Raw genomic sequence first — 26,723 nt, 5'->3', positions numbered from 1 at the left:
TAGTAAGCAGTATTAGCAGCATGTGAAGCTCTCTTATAAAGATGTGTACACTTATACAGATCCTGCAGGAGGTTCCTTCTTAGAAAAATGGAGACAGAGATTTAATTATTATCTAATTCACTTGATCAATGTACAAGAATTTAATAACTCAAAACCTAAAGGGGCCTGTGTGTGTGTGCGCGCGCGTGCATGTGCACAGGACTCAAATATTCATTCATTCATTAAATATATATATATATAATTTGGTACATGCATACGCTTAGACATATGATTATAAAAATAATTCAGTCTTAAGGTAGAACACTTGAAAAATGCATAAAAGCACGACATTAAAGTTGGACCACAATCCCACCTGGAGGCAACCTTTATTGGCCTATTTAGGTGTGTTGCTGTTCTACCTAGAATGTGGAAAATGGGAAAGAGCATCACTCCCACCATAATAAGAAAAAGCCAGATAATCTATAAAATCATATTTTTCTGTTAACCCATCAGAGAACTGAGGTCACAACCACCTAGCCTGGAATTTGTGGAAAGACAGGATTTGGGAGCTGGCTCATCTGTGTTAGAGGGAGGAAAGCAGGACATCCCATAGCCAAGGAAGAATTCAGCTTAAATTGCTAAAGGCCAAGTGTGAAGTAGCATGAGTACATGGAGCTCTGGGAGCCACAGAGGCAAAGGACATTCACATTCACATCTATTTACAAGGTCTTCTCCGTGGGCCCAGCCAGGTGCTCACAAAGAACTGGGGCAGGAGAGGAGAAGGAGGAAGCCCACCTCTGAGGAGCAGCTTGGAAGAGGGGAGCAGCCACTGCTGTAGAGAAGCATGCAGCCCTACTCAGACCACCCTCCCTATGAACAAAAGCCTCCAGTGGCCAGGGGAAGGGCAGGAAATACTGTTGGCCTGGGTGCCGGGAGAGACTCACTGCAGGTGGCCGGGGAGGGGAGGAAGAAAAGGAAAAGCTTTCTAACCTTGGCAGAAACCATCATGGGCTCAAACTACTAGAGATTTATCTCTGGAGTGGGATATGATCACTGAAAATGCCCAACTCTGATTGCCAAAACCACAGGCTTACTTGAGACTGCGTCAGGATAACAGAGAACCCCGCCCTCACCCCATCCCCAAACAGGCTCACAAGTGTAGTAGTGGTACACGGGAGACCTAATGCTGAGGATGCAGCAGTAACACTGAAAAACCCCCCTCAACAAACAAACTTCCAGCCTAAGCACAGGCACTCCAAAAGAATTTAAATCTGCTGGGATACGAAAGGTAACCATAGCAACAGTAAAACCCAACCCCAGTGAACTCCTGAATAACCTGGCTCACTTCCTCACATTAAGAGCCTGGGAGAAGAAAAGGCATGCTCATTTCCAGGCATACATACTACTTACCTCAGTTTGTACTGCTCCACATACTGTTTGGCAGTCAATATAAAATTGTAAGATACACAAAAAATTAAGAAGAAGAACCCACTCCCAAGAGATAAAGCAATCTATGGAACCAGACTATCAAACAGGGAATTTAAAATAACTATGGTTGTGCCTAAAGAAATATAAAACAGAACAAATAAAGCCCAAAGTTAGTAGAAGGAAGGAACTAAATAAAACAAAAGCCCAAAACCAGATGGCTTCACATGCAAATCCTACCAAACATTTAAAGGAAAATTAATACCTATTCTTTTCTAATTGTTCCAAAAAACTGAAAACAAAGGAATGCTTCCAAACTCATTCTATGAGGCCAACATTACTCTGATACCTAAAATAGACAAAGACACTACAAGAAAGGAAAATTATAGGCCAATATTCCTGAGGAGCATGATGTAAAAATTCTCAACAAAGTATTAGCCCACCGAATTTAACAGTGCATTAAAAGAATCATATACCATGATCAAGTGCCAGAGATGGGGTTCAATACCCCCACATCAATCAACGTGATATAACACATCAACAAAACGAGGGATAAAAATCACATGATCATTTCAATAAGATGGAGAAAAAGCATTTGAAAAAAAACTCAATATCCATGATAAAAACTCTCAACAAAGTGGATAAAGAGGGAACATACCTCACCACAATAAAGGACATTTATGACAAACCCACAGCTAACATCACACTCAATGGTAAAAAGCTGAAAGCTTTTCCTCTAAGATCAGAAAGAAGGCAAGGGTGCCTACTGTTGCCACTTTTATTCAATTTCTAAGTGGGAAGACGTCTCAGAACTAAACAACAACAAACTTGGTCCAAATACATAAATGTGAAAGTGGTACCTTGAAGACAGTGCTCCTTCTTTTCAAGTGTAACAAAATGACCATATGTTAGACACCGGGGAAACCTAAATTAAGTCTCAAAGAGATAGTTTAGAAATCTCTAATCACAAAGCAATAAAAGGGAAAATAACATGACCAGAAAACACTAGCTCCTAACAATTGGAAAATTTTAAATGCTCTTTTTAAATTCTTAGGCCACAGAAGAACCCCAAATCAATATAGTTAAAAAAGAACAATTATTAAAATATTACATATCAAAACCTATGGAATACAGTTAAAACAGTGCTTAAAGAAAAATCTAAGCCTGAAATACTTATGCTATAAAGCAAGGGTAAAAAGTGTAAATAAATCAGGCATCTATTTTTTGGTTAATTTGGGGGGGGGGTGACTAATAGAACTGAAGCTCCTAGAACTGGAACAGGCACACAGGAAGCACTCAATAAGTATTTGTTGAGTAAATGAATAACGGTAAACTTAAGAAAGGAAAAGGAGCGGGTTAGTAAAATAAAAGCAGATATTAATACACTAGAAAAAATAATGGCATCAATAAGTATATCCAAAAGGTTTTTTTCTTGAAATAATAAAATTAGGTGAGCTAACTACAAAGAAATGGCAGAAAGCACAACCACACAAACTAAAATATAGTAAAGCAGAAATAACCAGACACAGAGGAAATTCAGTGAGTGCACAAACCCACTTTGCTCAACCCTAAGCAAATTAATTTAAAGATCTGGAATAAATGGATAATTTTCTAGGACAATTTATCAAAACTTGCCTCAGAGAAAATAGAAAATCTAAACTGAGCACTTGTTATATGAAAAAAAGAAGCAAGTTTTTGAAGATTTTCCCCCATAAAAAAATTTACCAGGCCCGGATGGCTTCAAAAGGGAATGAATCCTATGCAATCTTCAAGAGAAGTCATTTCAATACAATTTAAACTGGTTTAGACTTTAGGAAAAGGGGGCAGGAAACTGCCAGCTTCCTTTTATGAAGCGAAAACAAAAATGAAAACAAAAACAAAACAAAAAAACAAAAAACAAAAAACAATGATACCAGCAACTGACAAAGATTAAACACAAAAAGAAAATGCAGACCAACCTTATTTATGACTTTTGATGCAGAAAACCTAAATAAAACATTAACAAATAAAATCCTGCAACACATTAAAGAAAATGATGATGCTCTGGGCAGGGGACCTGGTGTCTGGAGAAAAAGAGAGGGGGAGGAGGGACTCTTCACTGTATACCATATTATACACTTTGAATTTTTAACCATTTTTAAATTTTAATTTAAAAAACCCATAATGTTAATGGTGCTTACTGTTACCACTGGGTTTTCCTTTTATGGCTTTGTGTTAGAGACTTTCCAAACAAGGAAGGCCCCAGACAGTGCATGATTAGAACCCAATAAAGAGAAGCAGGAGCAGTAAATGCTGGGGACCAGCCTGAGGGGAGATGAGAAGTGTGCCCACCTGTCGGGTAACGCCTGCAGCACGGTGGGCATCAGCACTCCCGAGATCGCTTTGTAGAGGATGGAGTCACACACGCCGACGATGTTCACCACCGTGGAGGAGCCCAGCACGGGCAGCATGTGGGGCGGCATCCCTTGCCAAAAGTGCAGAAGGAAACTTTGAACCTGTATCGACCCAAAGAGAGAAGATCCATGAGGTCACACCGGGCCCTCCCAACAGAGGCCTGGGACTCGGCCAAGGCCACCCCAGCCTGGTGTGGCTCGGGAGGCCCAGAAGGACCTCCTTGCCCACGTGTGTGGCCTGGCAGCCTGGGTCTATTCTGCCCTGGGAGAGGACTAGCTCCTTAACCCCTCACCCCCTTCGTGCTTACTGTGGTCTGGGGAGAATTTAAGGAAGGGAAGGTGGGGTATTGTTTTTAAAAAGCTCAGATTACTAGAATTTACTATTCTATGGGCTTATCTGTAAACCGGGGCCATGAGTTGCTAGTAAGAGGAATAAGTCTGGAAGAGAAGAGAGTAGGTGCTACCAACAAAAATCTCCTGACTCAAACCTGTGAGCCTCGAACTGGGTAAAGTGCAAGGCTTTCTTCATATCCAAATGCCTCCCTTTCCCCAAAGAGCCCTGCGGGGTGGTGCCATTAAAGGATGCTGGACGCTGGTATCTGGGCAGTAAGCAGCATGGCACAGATCAGGACTACAGTAGCACTCAAATGTGGAGGTACTGTTAATATGACAGCAGGAACGCAAGCTGAGTGCTGATGAACTAATGGCTGAGTGAACTTCCAAAGCAGAGAACCCCCGATGGCCCTGACACCTGTCTTTTAGTGTGTGACTTGGAGGTCAGGGAGAGAGCAGAGTAGCGGGGAGAGGGGTGGAACAAGATAAGGTGAGTGAAGGGACATGGTAGAAGATGGTTAACCTGTACATATAATAACATGTAAAAATGTCTACCAGAGTAGACTTTAGCCAACATTGGCTCATCTTGAAGTGGGGGAATAACTGAACTTTTGTGCTCTCATGGGTTCCATTTGGCTCCTGGACTATTGTATCCTTCCTTCCTCCAGAGGGGGCGCTCTCCCACCCACGGCACTATTCACATCCCTGGCTCCCCTATCCATCCTGAACCAAGGCAGGGGAAAATTCAGTGCCCCCGCCCAGTACTTTGGAGGTGGTACCCTTACTGGCATTAGCTTTATTTACTGAGTGCCTACTATATGCCAGATACTTTGCATAGGTTCTCTCATTTAATACTCGTAATACTATTACAGTGAGACTCATTACTCCCATTCTGCAGAGACATTCACCTACTTGTCCAAAGCCAGAGAGCAAGCCAGGCAATGGGTGACATAGAGCCCCTGTCTGCCTGTCTCTTGTGGATGCCTTGTTCGTCACATGGTAACTGGGCTTCTACACTTCCTGAGACTGCCCGCTTCCCTGCTTCCTGCCCCCGCCCTGGTGACCTGCAGTGTCCTTCAGGCCCCTCCGAGGAGTGGGTCTTGCTTTCTCCTCACCAGGCTCCCCCGACCCCAGCCTGGCGACCTGCTCTCACTTCTCCGACATCCATGGCCTGCCTGGACTTCCCAGTGTCGACACTGTGTGGGAGGCTTCGGGGGTGAGGAATGGGGAGAAAAGCATGTCCCTGACTTCCTACAGGGAAAATGGTAGTTGCCAAAAACATGATCAAAGTGGTGGATGCAGTCAGGTTTGTAAATTGTGAAACTCTAGTCACAGTTCTGTTAATTCCATGACAGTGAAAATATGGCAAAGTTCTCATCCAGACTGAACATTAAAACTACGACAGTGCAGATGGGTGAAGATCGCCGGTCAGGGTTCCAGTCCTAGCACCACTACCAACCAGGGTGTGGTGTCTCTACACCCGAGTTTCCTCACTGGAAAATGGGAATTACTTCTATTTACCGCATAGGTTTTGGTAATGATTCCTTAAAAGTACTTATTATAGTGCTTGGCATGTCCTAGATGCTTAATAAAGGTTAGCTATCACTATTATATCATGGAGGCACTACTAGGCCCAAATCAGTGTTCCATCCTAAGCATCTGGCACACCCTTGCCTAAATCTGAATGTCGGCCAGCCAGAATCCTCTGTGGCTCCACTCACCTGTCACTGGGACACCTGGTGGCTGGCGGTTGTTCTGTGTGGGCCTGAGAGATGGCCACATTGTGTGCACAAGGTGCTTGCCCTCCAGAGGACCCCCTGCTGTCCCCTGACACCCTCTCCTCCCCCCCCCCCCCCCCCCGGGCACTGGTCTCAGGCTGAGTCCTGAGCCTCTGCCTGCCCTTCCAACTCCAAGGAGGAAGCTCAGCCCAGTTGATTCCTAAGATCTGGTACATTCTGAATTCATTTGCCTTTCCACGTGTTCCTTGCATGCAGCCCTAGTCTTTTAGTATGTGAGCAGTTGATTTCCAGCAGAAATTCTGTAAAGACCAGTGGCTGCGTGTGTAAAACAAATCTGTGGAAAACCAATGTCTGTTGCGGCATCTGTCCTGAGCAGCACTCCTTCTCTGGAGCCGCCTTTGTAGGGGGTGTTTTACCCAGACCTCCCTTCCTGCTCTGTGCACGTTAGACCATTTAATGTCCAAAGGTATCGGATCCTCGGAGTGAGAGGAAAAAGGAGGGAGAGGGAACAGTGCAAAGCTTAGGAGCTGACACTTGGAAGTTGGGTGTGAAATGGACAGACAGTGTTTGTATCTGGAGGCAGAGCCGACAGGACTGGGCATGAAAAGTGAGGGAAAGAGAAGAATCGAGGTTTGTGGCCCGAGTGATTAGGTGGATGGTGGTGGTAAGCTAAGACTTGGAGAGCAAATTTGGGGCAGAAAGTTAGCACTCTGGTTTGGCCGTTTACTTAGATGTCAATTGAATCTGGAGCTCAGGACTAAGTATATGAGATGAGAGTTACCAGCTTTTATAAAATGGAGATAATAGTGTCTACCTATTGTTAGGATGAAATCGCACCCCTTCTATAAAATGCCTGGATCATGTAGGCATTTAACAAGTGGAAACATTATTAGACAGAAGGAAGAAGTTCTGACTCTTGGCAAGCATAAGAGGTGAAGTAATCAGAGGCAAATAATTGAAAGTGGTTATTTAAAGTTAGTTTCCTGCCCTATCTGGTTTGGCTCAGTGGACAGAGCGTCAAACTGCGGACTGAGGGGTCCCAAGTTCAATCCGGACAAGGGCACATGCCCAGGTTGCCAGCCAGCTCGATCCCTAGTAGTGTGTGTGTGTGTGGGGGGGAGGGGGGGCGTGCAGGAGGCAGCTGATCCATGGTTCTCTCTCATCATTGATGTTTCTCTCTCTCTCTCTCCCTCTCCCTTGCTCTCTGAAATCAATAAAAATACATTTTTAAAAAAATCTATAAAGTTAGTTTCCTGAATTAACTCTTTCAGTCCCCTACTAGCGCTAGGCTTTGATACATACGTGGACCATATTGAGAATGGAGGGGACCGGTAGCCAACTCCAAATGCGCCGCAGTGGACGAGCCTCAGGAGAAATTAAATCCAAAATACAGAAATGCTTTCCTCCAGCTTTCCTGAATCTGTAATTCTGGATGTAATGCTACCCTGACAAAACTGTCTTCCTCGCAGGCCAATCAGGCAGGATGCAGCTCACTGGTTAGACTGGGAAAAGCCCACACCACCTGCTAGCCACACCGAAGGTCTATGAAGTGGGGACAGCAACGGTGCCCGGTTCCTAGGATCACTGTGAGGATTAAGTGAGCTGACAATGTGCATCAGGGGCTTCCGGGTCAGGCACCGAGCAGCAGCTCATGAAACAGGAGTCGTTTTATTGTAACACAGGCGCTTGCTGACCTACCTCATCGAAGTTGGCTCTGATCACAGTGTCCAGGATTCTCTGACAGTGTGTTCTGTACATCATAATGAAGGTAGAAACCTGTGGGGGAGGGACCAACAAGGACGGGATGCATTAGTACATGTTACTGCTGCCCTTGGAATTTCAATTTTCAACTCACTTATTCCCTGCTGAGGGGATGAAGTCCACCTAACTCTTACTCATCCTGCAAGACCCCACAGAGACTCGCTTTCCTTAGGTGATGCTCACTGACCCTCACACAGCACCTGCTGTGCGGAGTGATTCTCTAACAGAACACTGACTTTTGGTATGGAAAACACAGGTTGCACTCTCTGTCCCCATTCTCCATCCCATGAAACTGTGGGCTCTGGGAGAATAAAATGGCACATTATTCGTGCTTTTTTATCCGGCATTTCGCACAGGGCCTGGCACATAGGAGAGCTCAGCAGCGCTTATGAATTAAACTCCCCTCATCAGTTCAGAGAGTGAAAAGTTAAAACCCAGTGTGTATTTATAAGAGGTGCTTTTGCCACAATCAGGGAGACATTGGCAATCCTCTGGAATCTGCTTAGCAAAAGAATTTTCTCTCCCCTCTCCTCTTATCCAAAAATTTCAAAGCTATGGTGTAAGAAGTCTGTGGAGGAAAAAAAGCACATTTGAGAAACAATAAGGATTTATCTAGTTCTTAGATGGAAAGTACTCTTTGCATTCTTTTTCTTGCAGACATGTGCTTAATATAAACGTAGTTTGCTTTGGAACCATCTGGCTCCCTGCTTGACTGTGAGCAGGCCTCCTGCCTCATCCACCGCCACCCCAACTCCCAGCGTCACGTGGGGACAGTAGGAGCTCCGCACCTATTGGCGCACTGGCTGCACCAGGATAGGTGTGTGAGACCTGTGACGACCCAGGGAAAAGTCCCCAGATTTGTGTTTTCAATAACTTCCTCCAGGTACCCTATGGCCCAAAATGAATCGCTATACCTAGAAAATCTTGTCTACGGAACTGTGATTTCACCTTATCCTGGGCAGCACACAGGAAAATCAGCTTTATAACAAAGCCATTAGAGGAGAGGGCAGGAGGCCGTGTAACTCAGAGATGGGTGGGTAGGTTGGTTGGTAGGTGGGTAGGTTGTAGGTAGGTAAACTTTTTCTTTTAGAATAATAATAGATCTGTAGTAAAGTTTTGAAGATAGTGCAGGGAGTTCCCATATTATAACCCCACACCCAGTTATCTCTGTTGTTAACATCTCACATTAATATGGGGCATTTGTCATAACTAACGAACTGACACATTACTATCAGTGAAAGTCCATGCTTGATTCAGATTTCTAGCTTTGTATTTTTAAACTCACCATTTTGCAGTTTAAGTGTGTGTGTGCATGTGTGTTGTGTGCGTGTGTGGTGTGAAAAAGATAGCAATAAACCACCCTCCCCTGAACCCTTCGGATGTGATCACCTTCTCCTCCGGCAGACTGGCTGGCAGATTGAGATCTTTGACATTTGGAAACTCCGGCAGCAACGTTCCAAGTTTGGACCGGGGTGAATATGCCACCGTCTGCTTGCTCACTTCTTTCTTGCCCGTCTCGCTCACCCAGGCGGCTCCTTTCTTGGAATACATCACGTCATAATACTGGGAGCTCTCCTTCACAGCAATGCCGTAGTAGTGATACCTGGGCCACAGTGGGGGAGAGAGAGAGCCCAGGCACGTTATCAGGTGGCGCTTCCTGAGCAGGGGTGCCCAAGGCCACGGGCGCCTGGGCCCGTCCTCCCTGGGCCAGAAGCGCTAACTCTCTGGTGAGGCTTGACATCTCTGAAGTCTGGAATTAAACCAGAGTTCCATGTTGCCAGCCATCAATCACGCAGGTAAAAATAACCAAAATTGCCTCCCACAGAAAATTTTAAGTCAAATACTTTGCAAAGCAGAAAGGGGGATGAAAAAAAAATTTCCATTTGTACTTAATCTCTCCTATCGAGCCATAGAGGGCATGTGGGCCTCCCCCTCTATGAAGACCCACGAAGAAGGTGGGTTTATGGCTGCAAACCACCAAGAGAAACTCACTGGGTCTGTTTTCCTTAATGGATGGTGGTCATAAAGAATTGTACCCTTAAACAGATAAATTCAGTGCTTCTGCTGACACTGAATGTAAAGCAAAGCCCGGAACTTTCTGTGAACTCAAAATGGGTTTACTGACAGCAGTATTTCCCATTAAACCTAATTTGAGGTTTTTAAGATTTTAGCTACAACCTGTTGAGCACTTGCTCTGTGCTAGGCACTTTGGTAAGTGCTTTCTGCACATTAATTTGTAAAACTATACTATGAAATGGGAGCTATTACAGTCTTTTTACAGATGGGGAAATGGAGGCAAGAAAGCTTAGTCTGCTCAAGGCTACACGGCTGCTTCAGGGAAGAACTGGGTCTCGCACACAGGTCTGTCCCACCAGAGCCCTCGCCAGGACCACTGCGCAGGGAATTATAAACCTGGACGTTTGTCAGGGCCATTCATGGAGCATAATGAAAAAGTGGGCGTCCCGGGCCCCTTCCCAGGCCAACGGATCTGAACCATGCATGGGATGGGGCCCACGACCAGCACTGACACAGCGTCACGGGTAGCCCTGACGGCCGTCAGTTAGAGGCGGCCAGCCTGCTGGGGAAGCACCTGCATTCCACTCCGGCTCTGGGCTCCCCAACCCCGGAGGGACTGTCGCTCTCTGCCACTGTACACGGGGTGCCCACCACAGCGGCTCACAGGCTGCTAAGTGCTTTCCACGCACATTCCTTGTTTAATCTCACACAACCCCGTGAGGCTGGAACTAATGATCATCCCCCTGTACAGACGAGGGACCGGAGGCCCAGAGAATTTAAATAATACACCAAGATCACCCCGTAAGCAGGAGAGGCAGGATTTGAACCTCCAAAGGGCTTTTAACCACCCGGCCAGTGGTTCTCAAACTTCACTGACAGCAAGAATCCCCTACACAACATATTAAAGTGCAGACTCCTGGGCCCCGCCCCAGAGACTCTGGAGAGGAGATTTTCACAATCACACAGCAATGCCCATCTAGCTTTCAGAACCACGGCAACACGGTAACGATTCCTTTCCACCCACAGAAGTCACAACACAACACAAAGGCGTCACGGGGAGGAGGGACAAGCACACGTAACCCCCCCTCCCCCACCCCCACACCCCCGTTCCTCCAGGTACCATTCTGTCATATTTCTGCTTAGTGGGCATCTCGCCTCTATCTGAATGCCTCCTGGGACGAGGTACCCAGGCCCTCCCAAGGGAGCCCAGTTCATTTCAGGTCCGGATAGTTCCCAGAAAGCTCTCTCTGTGGGGAGCTGATCTGCCTCCTGCGCCTTCTACTTCCCAACTGTCATAACTGCCCTTCCTGCCCCCCCACCCCCCCCCCCAGCCCAGCGGGAGGGGGAGGGGCTGTGCCATTCCGAGTGCCCTTCAGGGGAAAGGCAGTTATGACAGCCTCCCCCAGGTTACAGAGCTCCCTTCCATAACCTCTTAAGACCGAGAGAGCAGCAACACTTCAGATCAGACCGTTGCTTGATGTTTCAGAGTGTGTGCTGCTCAAATCCACGACGACAGGAAGCTATAGCTCTGATGGCTTCTGAATTCTCCTATGTATTTTAGTTTTGTAGGGCAGGTCAACAACCCTCCCTGGTCATCCCCACCCGCAGCCCCAGCCCCAGCCCCTTTAGGCTGCCCAGGTATACTTGCAGAGGGATTTTTTTTTTTTTTAATAAAACCAACCAGCAGGTCGGAGACTAGAGCTTCTTATTACCTTTCAAATGGTTGGAGGTGTGACCAACCTTGGATGATCCTTATGGAGAGGAAACCATGAAATAAATCACGTGGAATTTTAAAAGAAGTGCTGCCCAATTTGCCAACCTTGAGGTTAAAGAAAAACAAACAAACAAAAAACACCCAGGCTCTCACCTGTAGACAGAGGGAAACTTCCTCCAAGTGTATGGAGACCGGAAAGCTTCCTGTTCTAGCTTCACTGTCTATTTCTACTCTTAGAAATAAATGGGCAACAATGTATTGGGGTCAATGACTCTCCTCAGACCAGGAGCAGAAGAAAAAGAATTCATTTCCACGCACTCAGCTGTCTTCCATCCACCCACTGTCTATCTATTCAACCAACCACCACACCAGTGGTTCTCAAACTGCCCTTTGGGTGCCAACCGGCAAACAAGAAAGGGAGAATGCGGCTCTTGTACTCTCTACCCTTACCAAGGCTGAAGCCTTATTCTAAAACAGACCCTGGAATTTCTCACTATAAACAGGATTTGTTCTCCAGAGTAGTCGCCATGGAAGATTATGCGAAATTTATTCCAAAACGTCCCTGGCCAAAAGCTGTTCTGTACATCTCCTTGGACATCACCCCCAGAGCTTCTGAGCCCCACAAATAAATCAGTCTCGGTGTTTTCAGGACTTTAGCAAACAATGGGTTTTCCCAGTTTGATCATCCACTTTCTTTAACTTGGCCCCAAAGCTAAGCCCACACTGGGAGGATTGGCAGGAGTGTGTGTGTGGGGGGGGGGGGGGACCGGGGGGGGGGGGGAGGGCAGCACTGGACATGCTGCTTTTGGATCACCCTTGGTCACAAGTCTTACGAGTCTTCTGTGGTGGTTTTTATTGAAAAAATTTTCAGTATTTTCTAAGTCACTATGTGCTGACCTGCAACTTAACATGTCAAAATGTTTAGAAATGTTGCATAACAAGGCACCCTCTAATGGAGTCACCATGCGCATTAGCATAATAAAGGTTCCGAGAAGTCCTGCCTCCAGGAATCTGTTCAAAACTCAGCGCTTACCAAACTTACATGGCCCTCACACCCTTTTCGTGGACCAGTTACCGATGTCCAGCAATTTTGGAACACTCTGTGAGGCAAGTTTTACAGCTGCAGATTTTAGTGAAGCCTGAGCAGTATGGGTGGAGGTTCCCTTCCCATTGGCTCACAGCTGGTCGGCAGGTGTCCACCCATCCCTCTCGCTCCTCAGGGCACCTCCTTGGAAAGGCTGTCCTGGGCCACTCCCCCGCTGTTATTCGCTAGGACAACCCTCTTTTTGCAACCAAATTGTCTTTTTCCTGTCGTCTCCCCTACGAGAACATATGCTCCATGAAGGCAGTCCTGTCTGCTCCTGTGCTCCCGACCCGCAGCGCCCTCTCTCTGACACAGGAAGCGAGAAGCAAACAGTGGTTGGTTGGCTCACGGACTGCTGAAAGGTACGCCGTATGCCCTGTGCACGACAGTGTGGGTACACCTATCCCCCTTCTCCCCCTCAGGTTTCCTGGGGCAGGTTGCTCCTCTGGCCGGCTGGATGCTATGAGAGCAGAGAGTTCGCTCAGCGAAACAATCCAGGTAAACCTGGAGGTTGACCAAGAAGCTACAAGGTGCTTCTGTAAATAATGCTCAAGACGATTTTACACAAATGCCTAAAGGCAGGGTGGCAAAAAGCCGGATTCCTTAGCAGGCCCAGATGGTCCTGGGCTTTGGACAGCCTCTCTCAGGGGTGCTGGAAGAGAGGGCCCTGCTGTCTCAAACCACCTCCCCCTACCCCACCCTCCCTCCCCGCCTCACCAGCCTTGCCCTGTGCCATGGCCAGACACAGGCTTCCCGCCAGGCCTGCAGGCAGAGCTCGCTTGGCCTGGGGTGGGGGCCTCTGGCAGAAGGGCCCCGGTGCTTACTTGGACTGTCCGCGGGTCCCGAGTCTTCTGGTGGTTAACTGGGGAAACTGCTGCCTTATGATCTGTAAGGCAACACAAGAATCAGTTACCGTGGGAAGAGATGGGAGCACAGGGACTGGGTTTCACAATCAGCAATCTCAGGAAGGGAGGAAAACAGGCATCGCGGGTATCGCTGGCTGCAGTGACTTATCAGGAGCCCCCGGGCCCCGAGAAGGCGACCAGGGTCGGGGAGGGGGGAGAACTTGAGTGATAGTGGGGCCTTAGCTCTTGAGGGTCTCACTTGGCACTCTGTCCTTCACCCCTCCTACTCACAATGTAGGGAGAGAACCGTGCACCCAGAACTTGTCATTCCCCTGCTTAAAGCACCCCAGTGGCTTCCATCCACCTGGAACTAAAGCCCACCCCAGCCTCTGTAACCTGGTCCCTGCTCACCTTCTGGCCCTCATTCCTCCCTCTCTCACCCTTACTCACCAGGGCCCAGACACACTGGCTTTTTTGCCCCCTAGTCCCGAAACACAACCAGGCTTGCTCCCCACTGGGGGCCTTGGCACCACAGTTCCCCGTGCCCACATGGAATCTCACGCAACTGTCCATCCCAGATGGGCTCCTTCTCTTGCATTACGTGGGCCTCTGGGTGAGGGCCCTCGGCCCAGTGGCCTTCTCCGACCAGCCACGCAGAGTGGCACAGCAGCCCCTGGCTATCATGCGGCCCTGCTTTATGTCTTCTCACCCCACCCGACCCTCAGTAGACCGAAAGCTCCATGAGAGCAGAGACCTGGTGCAGGGCTTAGCACATGCAAAGAGCTGGATCCTTATTTGCTGCGCTAGGATATCACTAGTCGTCTGCAGAGTGGAGGAAGGGAACTGCTGCTGCCCAGGACAGCCACACAGACCTGCCAGAAGCCTGGGAGGAGGGGCCGTCGGGCAAGGTGAAAACACCCATAAGGGCCTCGGCCTGGTCTTGGGGTTCCCAGCACTGGTGTCTGTGGGCAGGCAGGATAGTGCAGGTCCTGAGCGAAGGTGCTGGGGCTGGGCCACCTGCATCAGATCCCAGCTCAGCCTTTGGTGAGCAGGACGCCCCTTGGGCAAGTGATTTAACACTCAAATGGCTCAGTTTCCTCATTTGTAAAATGGGACTAATAACCCCAATCTTAGAGAATTTTTGTGAAAATTGAATAAAGTAAATGTATGTAAATAATTTGCAACAGTGCCTGAAACTTAGTAATGCCTCAATAATGGGTTAAAAAAAAAAAAAAAAAAAAAAAGCCGAAACCGGTTTGGCTCAGTGGATGGAGTGTCGGCCTGCGGACTGAAGGGTCCCAGTTTCGATTCCGGTCAAGGGCATGTGCCTGGGTTGCGGGCATATCCCCAGTAGGGGTTGTGCAGGAGGCAGCTGATCGATGTTTCTCTCTCATCGATGTTTCTAACTATCTCTCTCCCTTCCTCTCTGTAAAAAATCAATAAAATATATTTAAAAAAAAAATCTGCATTCCCCACAGGAAAGGTTAGCGAATCTAGTAAGATCACATCAGAGACCACTTTTGAAGGTAAAAAGGGCTTCAAAAATGTTATCTCACAGTGTGGATACTAAGAAAATGATACGATGATTCTCTGAATTCTCTAATGGTGTCACTTTTGTAGGCAACATACCCCTGGTTTCTTCAACCCTACCCTCTGTAAGCTAAGGACCTGGGCTTCTCACGTTGTCTACTAGTACGCCCCTCTCGTTGTTGGGACCCGAGGAAAAGGCAGTGTATTGAGAAGGGGTCTGACCAGGGCCAGTGGCAGGGCTCTCCAGTACTCAGTCCCGTTAGGCCAAGCATGTCAAACCCGCATGAGGGCCACATGCGGCCCACAACGAATATTATTGCAGCCCAGAAACGTTTTAATAAAAATTTTGTAACTTAATTTTTACAATATTCTGTTATACATGATTATTAACGAACTACAATGTTCGCTAACGACTGATGACTATAATCGTGTTGCATTCATTTCCCTTGCGCGCCTTCCGCACAGGCACACCATTTCTCTCCACTAATACCAGCAGCGAATATATTAGCAGCCGATGGCCACGTCATTAGTCTTGGACTGACTTGTTTGGTGTGCACAACAAGAAATATTTTGCTTTCAAAGAACAAGAAAAATAGGTTTATTTGTGTTACGCTTTTTTTGGTGCAGTTATTCAGTGTCTGGTAAGTTAATGTTCAAGAAAAAAAGATTAATTTTTATAAAAATGTTCTATTATTTTATGTTAACGATGACTCATTTATTTCAGCCCTTTGTATTCAGCATGTCTCTATCGAAATAAACCTACGTTTCTATGAAAATTGAGGCTTTTGTTTTTTTTGCAGCCCACATAAGCTTAAACCTTGTTTATTTGGCCCATGTTGGCCTTTGAGTTTGACATGCTTGCGTTAGGCAGTCTAAGGCCACAGGATCTCGTGGCCCCAGCACCGAGGGCCACTCTGAACTTCTGGCCAAGTAAGCCCTCCAGACTCACATCACATGACTGGTTCCAGAGCTGAGATCTGCAGCTGTTCACAAAGCTACAATGATGGACAGATAGAGAAATGCCAACAGAGACTGAGGGTAAATACTGGAAGCATATAAACTGGGGGGGGGGGGGGGGCCAAGGGATTTTTCTCGTTGGTTAAAAGTGGGTTGTGATTTGGGTACTGAGTCTCCTCTTAACCCAAGCAAAGAAGAGAATGCAATAAAGTTACAAGAGTCCATGTATCTATAAGATAGACGCATACCAGCTGCTGAGGAAAAGCAGAGACTTTCCTATAGTTCAGTCTGGGAAATTTCTCCTATGCAAATAGGAACAACAACAAGGCCGCGTTCAATGCTCTGATACCAACTAACAGTTAGAAAATGATAATATTGAGTGCTGTCTAGGCGTGGCAGGTCTGAAATGCTCATATGTGGCTGATAACATTATTAGTACGTCCCTTCCCCAGAGCATTTTTACAATAAAAATTATTCACACTTTTTGATCGATGAATTCCAAGAAAATAACCTAAAATAAGAAAAAGCTATGCACAGTGAGAGTGCAAAACTGAAAAAACATCAAACAAAATAAATGTCCAGTGATAGATAACTGGCTAAATAAATGATTAGATATATACTCAGTAAAATATAAAGGCATCAAAAATGATAACAGCCCTAACCGGTTTGGCTCAGTGGATAGAGCGTCAGCCTGTGGACTGAAGGGTTCCAGGTTCGATTCCGGTCAAGGGCATGTGCCTAGGTTGCGGGCACATCCCCAGTAGGGGGTGTGCAGGAGGCAGCTGATTGATGTTTCTCTCTCATCCATGTTTCCCTAACTCTCTATCCCTCTCCCTTCCTCTCTGTAAAAAATCAATAAAATATATTTTTTTAAAAATGATAACAAAAACTCTCACAACACAGAAAATGCTTATGATATCATGTTAAATGAAAGAGCAGAACTCAAACTACATTTACGCTGTCGTTATATAGCTGTGGTTCTCAACCTTCTGGCCCTTTAAGTACAGTTCCTCATGTTGTGACCCAACCATAAAATTATTTTCGTTGCTACTTCATAACTGTAATTTTGCTACTGTTATGAATCGTAATGTAAATATCTGATATGCAGAATGGTCTTAGGCGACCCCTGTGAAAGGGCTGTTCGACCGCCAAAGGGGTCGCGACCCACAGGTTGAGAACCGCTGTTATATAGTTTATGTTTGTACAAATATAGGAATGGAAAGGGAATATGGAAAAATAAAACTAGGTATTTGTTAGGATAGAACAAAAAGGTTTTTGTATAACATTTATGCAAGAAATCAACATTTTAGCAAACAGAATTTTATTACTACAAATATTCCTAATTGACAAAGGCAACAAGCTAAATTTGAAAGAAGCACCAAAAATATGCCATAAGCCTGGCCAGTTTGATTTAGTGGTTAAAGCATCAGCCCTCAGACTGAAGGATCTCAGGTTTGATTCCCAGTCAAGGGCATGTACGTCGGTTGCGGGTTCGATCCCAGTCGGGCTCCACCCTCTGTACCTTCTACCCACTACTCTCTCTGCCTCCTACAACCATCTCCACCTCCTCATCACCTGTGCCTTCAAGCTGGACTGTGACATCATCCCCACCCACCCAGCATGTACCACTTCTCCGTGAACAGCCTTCTTGAGTCCCTGACCAGGTAACAGCTCTTCCTGCTCTAAAAGATGATGGCACCTGCTACTTCCCGTCTGTGACCAAGTTCCACCCTCCCTCTATGTTGGATGTATCCTAACTCTACCCACACTCCCATCTCCACCCAGGGTAATGCTCTCGAACCTGGGTTGCTACACGCGTCTCCTCATTGCCTCTGCTCCGGTCATGCCCCAACACAATCACGTCTCCATGAAACCTCTAGACCAGTGGTTCTCAACCTTCCTAATGCCGCGACCCGTTAGTGCAGTTCCTCATGTTGTGGTGACCCCCAATTTGATTGTTACAAATTGAACATAATTAAAGCATAGTGATTAATCACAAAAACAATATGTAATGATATATGTGCTTTCCGATGGTCTTAGGCGACCCCTGTGAAAGGGTCATTCAACCTCCAAAGGGGTCACGACGCACAGGTTGAGAACCGCTGCTCTAGACAAAGTTCAAACTCACCTGGAGCTGCCGGATCAGTCCTGCCTTCATTCCAGCTCACCTCTCCCTGTCCTCTTCTCCCGCTCTCCATGCTCCGGCCACATGGAACGTCTTTCAAATTTGTGAACACACTGTGTTCTCACTCCCCCTGGCCTTTCCCACAGGCTGTTCTCATTTTCTGCAACCCTTGTTCCATGCCCTTTGTCTGCATAATGTCTATTCATCCTTCAAATCTTAGCTCGTACCTTATTTTCTTTCCAGAAATCTTCCCTGGGCCACTTGTTTAAGTGTCCATAGGTAGTTATGTAGCCCATACTATCATTATAACTAGTTAATAGTCTACTCAGCCCTACAAAGTCCTTGCCTAGGCCTACGAGACTCTACATCAGGGGTAGGGAACCTTTTTGCTGCCCAGGGCTATTTGGATATTTATAACATCATTCTCGGACCATACCAGATTATCAACTTTAAAAGTAGCAGGGCCAGACTAAATGATTTCCTGGGCCTGATAGGCCCTCGGGCCAGACATTCCCCACCCCTGCTCTACAGGAACTGGATCTCCAGCCTCATTTTCTACTGCTCTTCCCTATGTTTGAGAAGCTACAGCTTCAGTAACCACATGGGTTGCCTAATGGGACACAGCCTGGATTCATCAATAGCAAATATTTATTGAACTCTACTATATGCCAGACATTTTGCCAGGCACTGAGGGATCAAACACTGAGCAAAACAGGAACAGCCTTTGTTTAGGAAGATTACATTCTAGTGGGAAAAGACCAAAAATAAACAAAAAGTCAACATGTCTTATATGAGGTACTACAAAAAAAAACGAAAAGAGCAGGGTGGGGGGGAACAGGGAATGTGGAGGAGGTGGTGTTTTTATTTAAGGTGATAAGGACTCAGTGATCAATTGTGGCATTTGAGTGGTGACCTGAAGGCAGTGAGGGAATAAAACTTGTGGATATCTCGGGGAAGAAAACTGCAAGCTGGGACAACAGCAGTGCAAAGGCCCTGGGGTAGGAGCTTAATTAAAGGAAAGAAACATGTCAAGGGTCCTAAAACATACTATACTGTCAATTGTTTTCTATGACGTGTAGATGGGTATTATCACTTCTGAAAGTGTGCTAAACTGAAAAGTGCCGCCCCTCCCCCGCCCCAACACACCCCAAAAGATCTTTTCCTCCTTTATTTGAACATCAGGTTTCTTGATGTATAAAACAGGGGTAACACTTGCTCAGCTTATAGGTTTGTAGCAGGGTCAAGGGAGTAGGGAGTGGACCCTGGGTTTGTCTCTGGGCTTCATTAGCTGGAAGTAGAAGGGTGGCGGGGAGAAGTTCTGCCCCAGTGGGGCTTTCACTGACTTGTCCCTGGATGTGGGGGTGGGAAGGATGGCCAGCTGTCAGGGAGGGGCTGGAGCAAGGGGTCCACGTCTGTTAACACCTTTCTCTGCCTCCCTCACTATGCCTTCCACTAGTCATCATCCTTTTCTAGCCCAGCCTCCCACTGACAGACCCAGCGCTCTGTCCTTTAGTACTTTGATGGATTTTCAGAGGATCCTCATGCAAACCAGTTCTCAGGCCATTGCGGTAGAGTCTGGTGTCCTGAGCAATACACGTGTGCGGTTGGAATACTCAGTTCTGCTTGTGAAAATGCTTTTGATCTGAACGTATTTGATGGCCAACTCCTCCCCTCCTCCCCGAAAAAAAGGAAAAGGTGATTTCACATGAAGTGCTCAGAGGAGAGGAATTGTGGGAAGGGCTGGGGTGGGGGAAGGGAGGCTCTGCTGAACCACATCCCTTTCTGCCCAAATGGAGGTCAGGACTTTTCCCACTCGAGCGAAGAAAGGCTGCGGCAGCAGGCCTCCTCCTTCCCGCCCAACAAAACCCGTGGGAAGGGGGCTGGCTTTTTTTTTTTTTTTCCTTTTTAACTGTTTCTGATGGGTTGCACATCACAAATTATTCTCCTCTCCTTTCACCAAATCATCAACTGGTCCCCGAATCTGAAAGCCCAGCACCACTTCGTTTGAGTCGCAAAATGCAGGGTCGGTTCAGCCCTGAGAAGGCTGTTCGGCTTTTAATTTCTGGAGCAAAACTCAGCGAACAGCCCGACACTTTTGTGGAGCGGTGAGAGCCGAGCTTCGCTGTTTGATAAATGAGCAGACGGCAGGCAGCCCCTCTCTCTCTTTTTGTGTGGATTCAATGAAGCCTGCCTAAAGAACGCCACATGCTGTTCTCGCTAGTGATCTAACATTCCGCAACACCCAGCCTTCCAAATTCCCTTAATTACTCGGGAATTCCACCTTCTCCCTTTCAGCCGGCAGGGCAGCCGGGGCTGGGGCTCCAGGCCGGGGTGGGACGTGGGGAATCCCAGGAGAACTATTCTCTGGAGTTGCTGGGATTCTTTTCCGGGTGGTGGTGGTCATATGGCCATCTCCCCAATCCATTGCTCCAGGTTGAAGGAGACTCAGCATGCCGGCTTTCCTGACATAATTTGGGGGATTCGGCTTTCAGAAAACATGAGTGAGTTTTAGGTAAACATTCCTGAAACGGCATATTCGAACCACCTTATTTTAAAATAAGGGAAAGAGGGAGAGGAGGAACGGATACCCACTGGGCATCACTGGGCACTAACGGGGTGTTTTGTTGTGGTTTTTTTAATATATTTTATTGATTTTTTACAGAGAGGAAGGGAGAGAGATAGAGAGTTAGAAACATCGATGAGAGAGAAACATCGATGAGAGAGAAACATCGATCAGCTGCCTCCTGCACACCTCCCACTGGGGATGTGCCAGCAACCAAGGTACATGCCCTTGACTGGAATCGAACCTGGGACCTTTCAGTCCGCAGGCCGACGCTTTATCCACTGAGCCAAACCAGTCAGGGCACTAACGGGGTGTTTTATCCTAACAACCCTGGAGGAGAGAGAATAGGATGACCTCACTTCACAGACAAGAGGCTGGGATCCAAAGTGACTGATTCGAGGCTGCTCATAGTCACAGACTCCGGCCGCGGGAGAAGCAGGAGTCTGTTCCACTCTCTCCCCTTCTCTTCACTGTAGCCCACACCCCTGGGAGCCAGCACCCTGCCCACTACCTGTGCATGAAACCCTGGACGTCCTCTCCAGGTGTCGCCTCAAGAGACACCTTTGGAGCCACACAGGAAAGCCACTCAGTCTCGTGACTCTACAGACAGGCCTTGTTTTAATTTTGACCCAAATCACATGATCTGGGTCCAGCTTGCTCTGTAAACTCAGTCATCAGAACGGCTCTGAATAAACAAAGGCTTTTGGCTACTTCCACAAATTCAACCCAACCTTGGCAGGCAAAGATTTGCCACCAACAAGAACTGATTCCAAAGAAGTTTCAAAGTAACAGGGTAAGTGCAGCTCGCCCCATACTTCGAAGGAGACAAACGCCCGTGTGTAAAATAAGTCAACTATGCTTAGCCCAGTGTAAACGTAAGAGCTGCGGCTATTATTTCAGAGGCCATTCAGGTGGGGGAGGGGGGGGGAGGGAGAAGATGGGCTTTTCAAACAGCAAGGAATTTGTATAATGACAAGTTACTGTTTTACAACAATGATTGCAGAAGTCTTGTGCCTGCTCTTAAAAAACACAATTTTCTGAACAAGAGAGAGAAATTATTAGGGAAAGAAGTTGGTTAAAGGGATTCTAACGGTCACAACTTTCAGCTTGAACGTGGTATTCTTACTTTCTTTGTTGATAACAGACCTATAGCCCCTTTTCCAGAGAAGAAAAAATAATGAATCCTGTGGTATGAATAAGGATTTTAAAAGCACCTCGCCGCTACCATCCTGAGATAGGTATTTGCAAAAAGAATCTTAGTATGCTGATGTAACTCTATCCACTGGATAATTTTTTGTACCCTCACTCCATATATTTATTGATGAGAGAGAGAAAAAAAACAACAACATCGACTGGTTGTCTCCCATATGCTCCCTCACTGGGGATCGAACCTGCAACCCTTTTGTGTACAGGATGATGCTCCAACCGAGTCACCTGGCCAGGGCCATTCAATAATCTCTTGTCTTGGTAGCACCCACTGGGTGCCAGGTACTTGTGGTCCACAGGGTAAAATGCTGCAGGTTCCATAGAAAATTCCTCAAGAGAAATTGCCAAAATTTACAAGAAATCCGTATCTAGTGCAATGAGACAGAAATGGATTTCAAATCATGCATATGGATTGGTGAAGGATGAAAACCTGCTGGCTAGGAAGGTGATGGTTAATCTGCTGTCCCTTGCAGGGTACCATGGATGACAATCCCATCAAGTCCTAAAGCCCATATGTGAGCCCAGGGTTGTCCTTAAGCTGGCTGGATGATGGTCACATGTACGAGTCTGAGAAAAGAGAGTTATCACTCACCGATTTAGCTAGAATGAGGTGAGTTACATAAGATACAGGTTAAGTAAAAAATGGAATAATTCTGAAGACGGTAATAAGAGAGGGTGAGGGTGGTGATGGCAACGTGTGTGTGATGTAGGACATTTTTAGAACAATTGTTCTCACAATTGTTCAGAAGGAAGAGCAGCTAGAAGAGTTGAAAATTGATGTTAGTGATGATATATTAAAAGCATCAGGTATTAAAATCATGAAGTGTTGCTATGATAAACTGAAGTCGTAATTATAGCTAACGTGAACTGAGTGTTTATACTAGTATTTACCAGGTACTGTGCTAAGGGCGTCGTTTTAACAGTCCATATCTCAACAATTCTTCAGGTGGTAGCTATCATTTCCCCGTTTCACAGATGAGGAAACTGAGGCCCAGAGCTATTATATCACCTAAACTCACATGGCTGGTAAGTAGTGGAAAGGCGATTCAAACCCGAACAATTTGATATCAGAGCTTTTACAGTGCATGACACTAACAGCACCTGAAGTAACAAAATGTGGAGTCTAGTGTGAAATCAGACATCCTGACACGGACACTCCACAGCAGATACTAAAGGTTAAGGATAACGTATGCAAGCCATATGCGAGGCCTGGTCAGTGTGGCTCAGTTGGTTGGGCATCGTTCCCGTGCACCAAAAGGCTGCCAATTCTATTCTGGTCAGCGCACATGCCTGGTTACAGGCTTGATCCCTGCTAGGGAGCGTGCAGAAGGCAGCTGATCAATGTTTCTCTCTCTCTCACTCCCTCTCTTTCTCTCTCTAAAAATCAATTTAAATAACATATGCAAGAATGTTATAAGTACATTCCCTGTACTAATTTTTTTCCTTGAAAAGTGAAAAAAGACCATCCCTGACGGAGCCTAAGGATGCTCCTTTGCCCTCTGCTGTGGCCTCCATGGTGTGCATGTGACTCTCGGTCAGGGAGGGAGGAGCCAGAAGAGGAGAGAGAAAGAGTCAGCCCCACCTTTCACAAAGCAGATTCTGAGCCACCGGGAGGCGGGGGGGGGGGGGGGGGGCTCTGACTTTTATGTGAGATGGAAGTTTTAACTTGGACCAAACTGGACTTTTTCATAGCTGAGAATGAGTCTAAATTATCTAACCACGACTGGTGTGAGGCTGAGCATGGTCAGATGCTGTGGGATTTCCCCACCTTGTTGTCAGGAGGCAGGGCAGGAAGGTCGGACACAGGACTTTCAAGGTGGGCTCTTCAAAGTAAGTAAAAATACAGTCAGTTGCCACTGGTACATTAACAAGTTCACCCCTACTCAGCAAACAGGCTCATGGAAAATGGGCACAATGCCAACTTCATATCCTTACCGTAGGAGGTAAACACAATTCACATGTTCAAATGATTCATGTGGCCCCTTGGAAAATACTACTAAAAAAAAAGTCATTCAACTTTTAACAAATATCTGAGGGTCTGTTATGTGCCAGGCACTATTCTGGAAGCGAGGTATTCATCGTGAACAAAACAGTCCTCATGCAGCTTCCATTCTATAGAAGGAGGCAGACAAAACACAGTAACTAATATATATAAAATATATAGTATATATTAATCATATAAATGATAGTTATAGTAATTTCAATATATGCAAACATATGTAATAATATATAATATGTAGATATATAATATATTACATTATAATATATTATATTACATAGGTAACTACACTACAAATTATATCATATATATCACTTCAACATATATGATATAATAGATAATTATATATACTATATATTAGTGATGTGATATATTCAGACCGTACTAAGTGCTGTAAAGAGAAGTAAAGCATGGTGAGGAAATAGAGGAGCTAGGATGGAGTGGGGCCAATTCTAGATAACAGCAATTTCTTCCGTTGGTAGAGCGCTTTGCATTTTTAAAAATGCTCTCCTAAGCTCTGTCCCATTTTCTCCCTAGAGTAATTTGGAGAGGGATTATTCTGGTTTAAAGATAAGGAAACGGCACTCAGAAAAGTTGAGTCCAGTCGGGGACCTTCCCTGACCTGAGCCAGCAGTAAGAGTGGGCAAAGCCTGTTGGGCTAGGAGCCTCAGCATTCTCTGTGGACCCTACGCTACTCCGTGACCTAAAGTCAATAACCATTACTGGAAGCCAGTGCTGACGAAGCTTGGCCAAGGCTAGGAAGAGGAACTCTGCTTCAGCTCTTACTTGCAGCAGAGCAATTGCTGCCACCCACTCTGTCAAGGCAGTACCCCAGCGGGAGGACACGGGTGGGGTGGGGGTTCAGCCCTGATGTCTGTTTCACCTCAGCCCCGGTGCAAGCTGAGTGGAGGGACCATCACCAATCTAATCTTTCCCTCTAAACTAATTTAAAAGATTGAACCTCGTTTGCTCTGAGTTGAAAGTTCATAGATGAATCCTAAGTTCGGAGGGACCTGTTCAAAGTGACACTCCAAGGTCACCAGGAGGTGGCAGCTGCCGTGCGCTGGGAGCCTCAGGAAGGGCAACTAACTGTATGGGATTTCAATTCAAGAAGCTCACCTGGAGAAACCAAGATGGCGGCATAGGTAAGCACCGGAAATTGCTGCCTCGCACAACCACTTCAAAAATACAACTAAAAGACAAAGCAGACATCATCCAGAACCACAGGAAGGCTGGCTGAGTGGAAATTCTACAACCAGAAGGAAAGAGAAAAGCACACTGAGACTCAGAGGAGGTGCGGAAGTAAAGTGCAGAGGTACGGAGGCTTGCGCACAGAAAGGGCTGGCAATGGAGGATGTCGGTGTCTTTTGCAACCGGGAGGGAGGCACAGGCTCCCAACGGCCCTGACTCCAGTTCCAGGCGAGTCTCTGGGGACCCAGACTCATACGGGGAGAAACTGGACTGTCTGGCAGCGGGCAGAACTTGGAACTCGAGGGCGGCTTTCTCTCAGAGGTGCTTGCAGCGATTACCAGGACACTGAGACCCGGGCCTCTTAGGGCAGGGCTGAGGATCAGCCATAGCTGTTTGCTCCACCCTGTTGATTCCCTGAGACCCCGCCCCACCCAAGCTGTGTGCAGAGGCTTTTGCATATGAATGACCTGGCCCTTTGAGCTCTAAAATTACCTAACGAACTGCAGCTGGGTCAGAGAGACCTAGAACTTCCAAAAGAAGGCCCAAGGCCCCACAGCAGCTTGCATTGCTTCACAGCTGGGCCTCATCTGGGCACCTCTAAAACCCAAACAAGGAAGAGGAACCTGCAGTTCTCTCTGTAGCTCCTGCTGGGTAGCCTCAGACAGAGGCTAAATTAGCACCTCCTTAGATCCAAGAGCCTGTGACCCAGTGGTCAGAGTGGGACCATCCAGATTACAACTCCTCAGAACCATAAGGGACACACTCAGGGGGCAGACTCAGTGAGCACCAAATCCCCACTGAAGCAAGTCTTGCCCCATAAGGGTGCCTTCAGCACAGAAGTTCTCCCACTGTACAAACAGCTGATTCTCACAGACAATTGGCCTGGAGGTCAATTCCTCCCAGTGATACCTACTACAATCAAGGCTTAACTACAACAAGACTGTGCACACAGCCCACAAAGGGGTGCACCAAGAGTGTCCACCCCAGGTAATTGGGGAGGCTGAGACACTGGGCCCTATAGGACACCTAGCATAGAAAGCCACTCTATCAACACAGGGAAGCATAAAAAAAGCAGAGACAAAGAAACAGATCACAAATGACAGAAATGGAGGAAAGCAAACTACTGGATATAGAGTTCAAAACCACGGTTATAAAGTTTTTCAAGAATTTTCTAGAAACCGCCAGTAAATTTAGTGAGACCCTCAAGGATATGAAAAAGGACCAACTAGAAATTAAGCATACACTGACTGAAATAAAGAATAATATACAGAGATCCAACAGCAGACAAGAGGATCCCAAGAATCAAGTCAAAGATTTGAAATACGAAGAAGTAAAAAACACCCAACCAGAAAAGCAAAAAGAAAAAAGAATCCAAAAATATGAAGATAGTGTAAGGAGCCTCTGGGACAACTTCAAGCGTACCAACATCAGAATTATAGGGGTTCCAGAAGAAGAAAGAGAGCAAGATATTGAAAACCTATTTGAAGAAATAATGATAGAAAACTTCCCCTATCTGGTGAAAGAAATAGACTTACAAGTCCAGGAAGCGCAGAGAACCCCAAACAAAAGGAATCCAAAGAGGACCACACCAAGACACATCATCATTAAAATGCCAAGGGCAAAAGACAAAGAGAAAATCTTAAAAGCAGCAAGAGAAAAAAAGTCAGTTACCTACAAGGGAGTACCCATATGACTATCAGCTGATTTCTCAACAGAAACAATGCAGGCCAGAAGGGAGTGGCAAGAAATATTCAAAGTGATGAATAGCAAGAACCTACAACCAAGATTACTTTACCCAGCAAAGCTATCATTCAGAATTGAAGGTCAGATAAAGAGCTTCACTGATAAGAAAAAACTAAAGGA

At 46.4% G+C, this 26,723-nt stretch overlaps 1 protein-coding gene across 1 annotated transcript in view; it reads right to left on the bottom strand.

Annotated features, from left to right (window-relative positions):
- Nucleotides 1-26,723, bottom strand: part of RFX4 (regulatory factor X4) — a 131,711-nt gene that overhangs the window by 49,632 nt on the left and 55,356 nt on the right. Inside the window, exons 5-8 of the mRNA XM_036300786.1 lie at nucleotides 13,269-13,330; nucleotides 9,020-9,233; nucleotides 7,568-7,645; nucleotides 3,736-3,899 (exon numbers count right to left, since the gene is read on the bottom strand). Of these exons, the coding sequence (XP_036156679.1) occupies nucleotides 3,736-3,899; nucleotides 7,568-7,645; nucleotides 9,020-9,233; nucleotides 13,269-13,330 (518 nt within the window). The remainder of the gene's footprint in view (nucleotides 1-3,735; nucleotides 3,900-7,567; nucleotides 7,646-9,019; nucleotides 9,234-13,268; nucleotides 13,331-26,723) is intronic.

Source organism: Myotis myotis, unplaced genomic scaffold (genome assembly GCF_014108235.1).
Source record: "Myotis myotis isolate mMyoMyo1 unplaced genomic scaffold, mMyoMyo1.p scaffold_m19_p_3, whole genome shotgun sequence".
In the NCBI taxonomy this organism is placed as follows: domain Eukaryota; kingdom Metazoa; phylum Chordata; class Mammalia; order Chiroptera; family Vespertilionidae; genus Myotis; species Myotis myotis.
The sequence above is the reverse complement of the archived record's forward strand: the minus strand, read 5'-3'. Positions and strand labels throughout refer to the sequence as shown.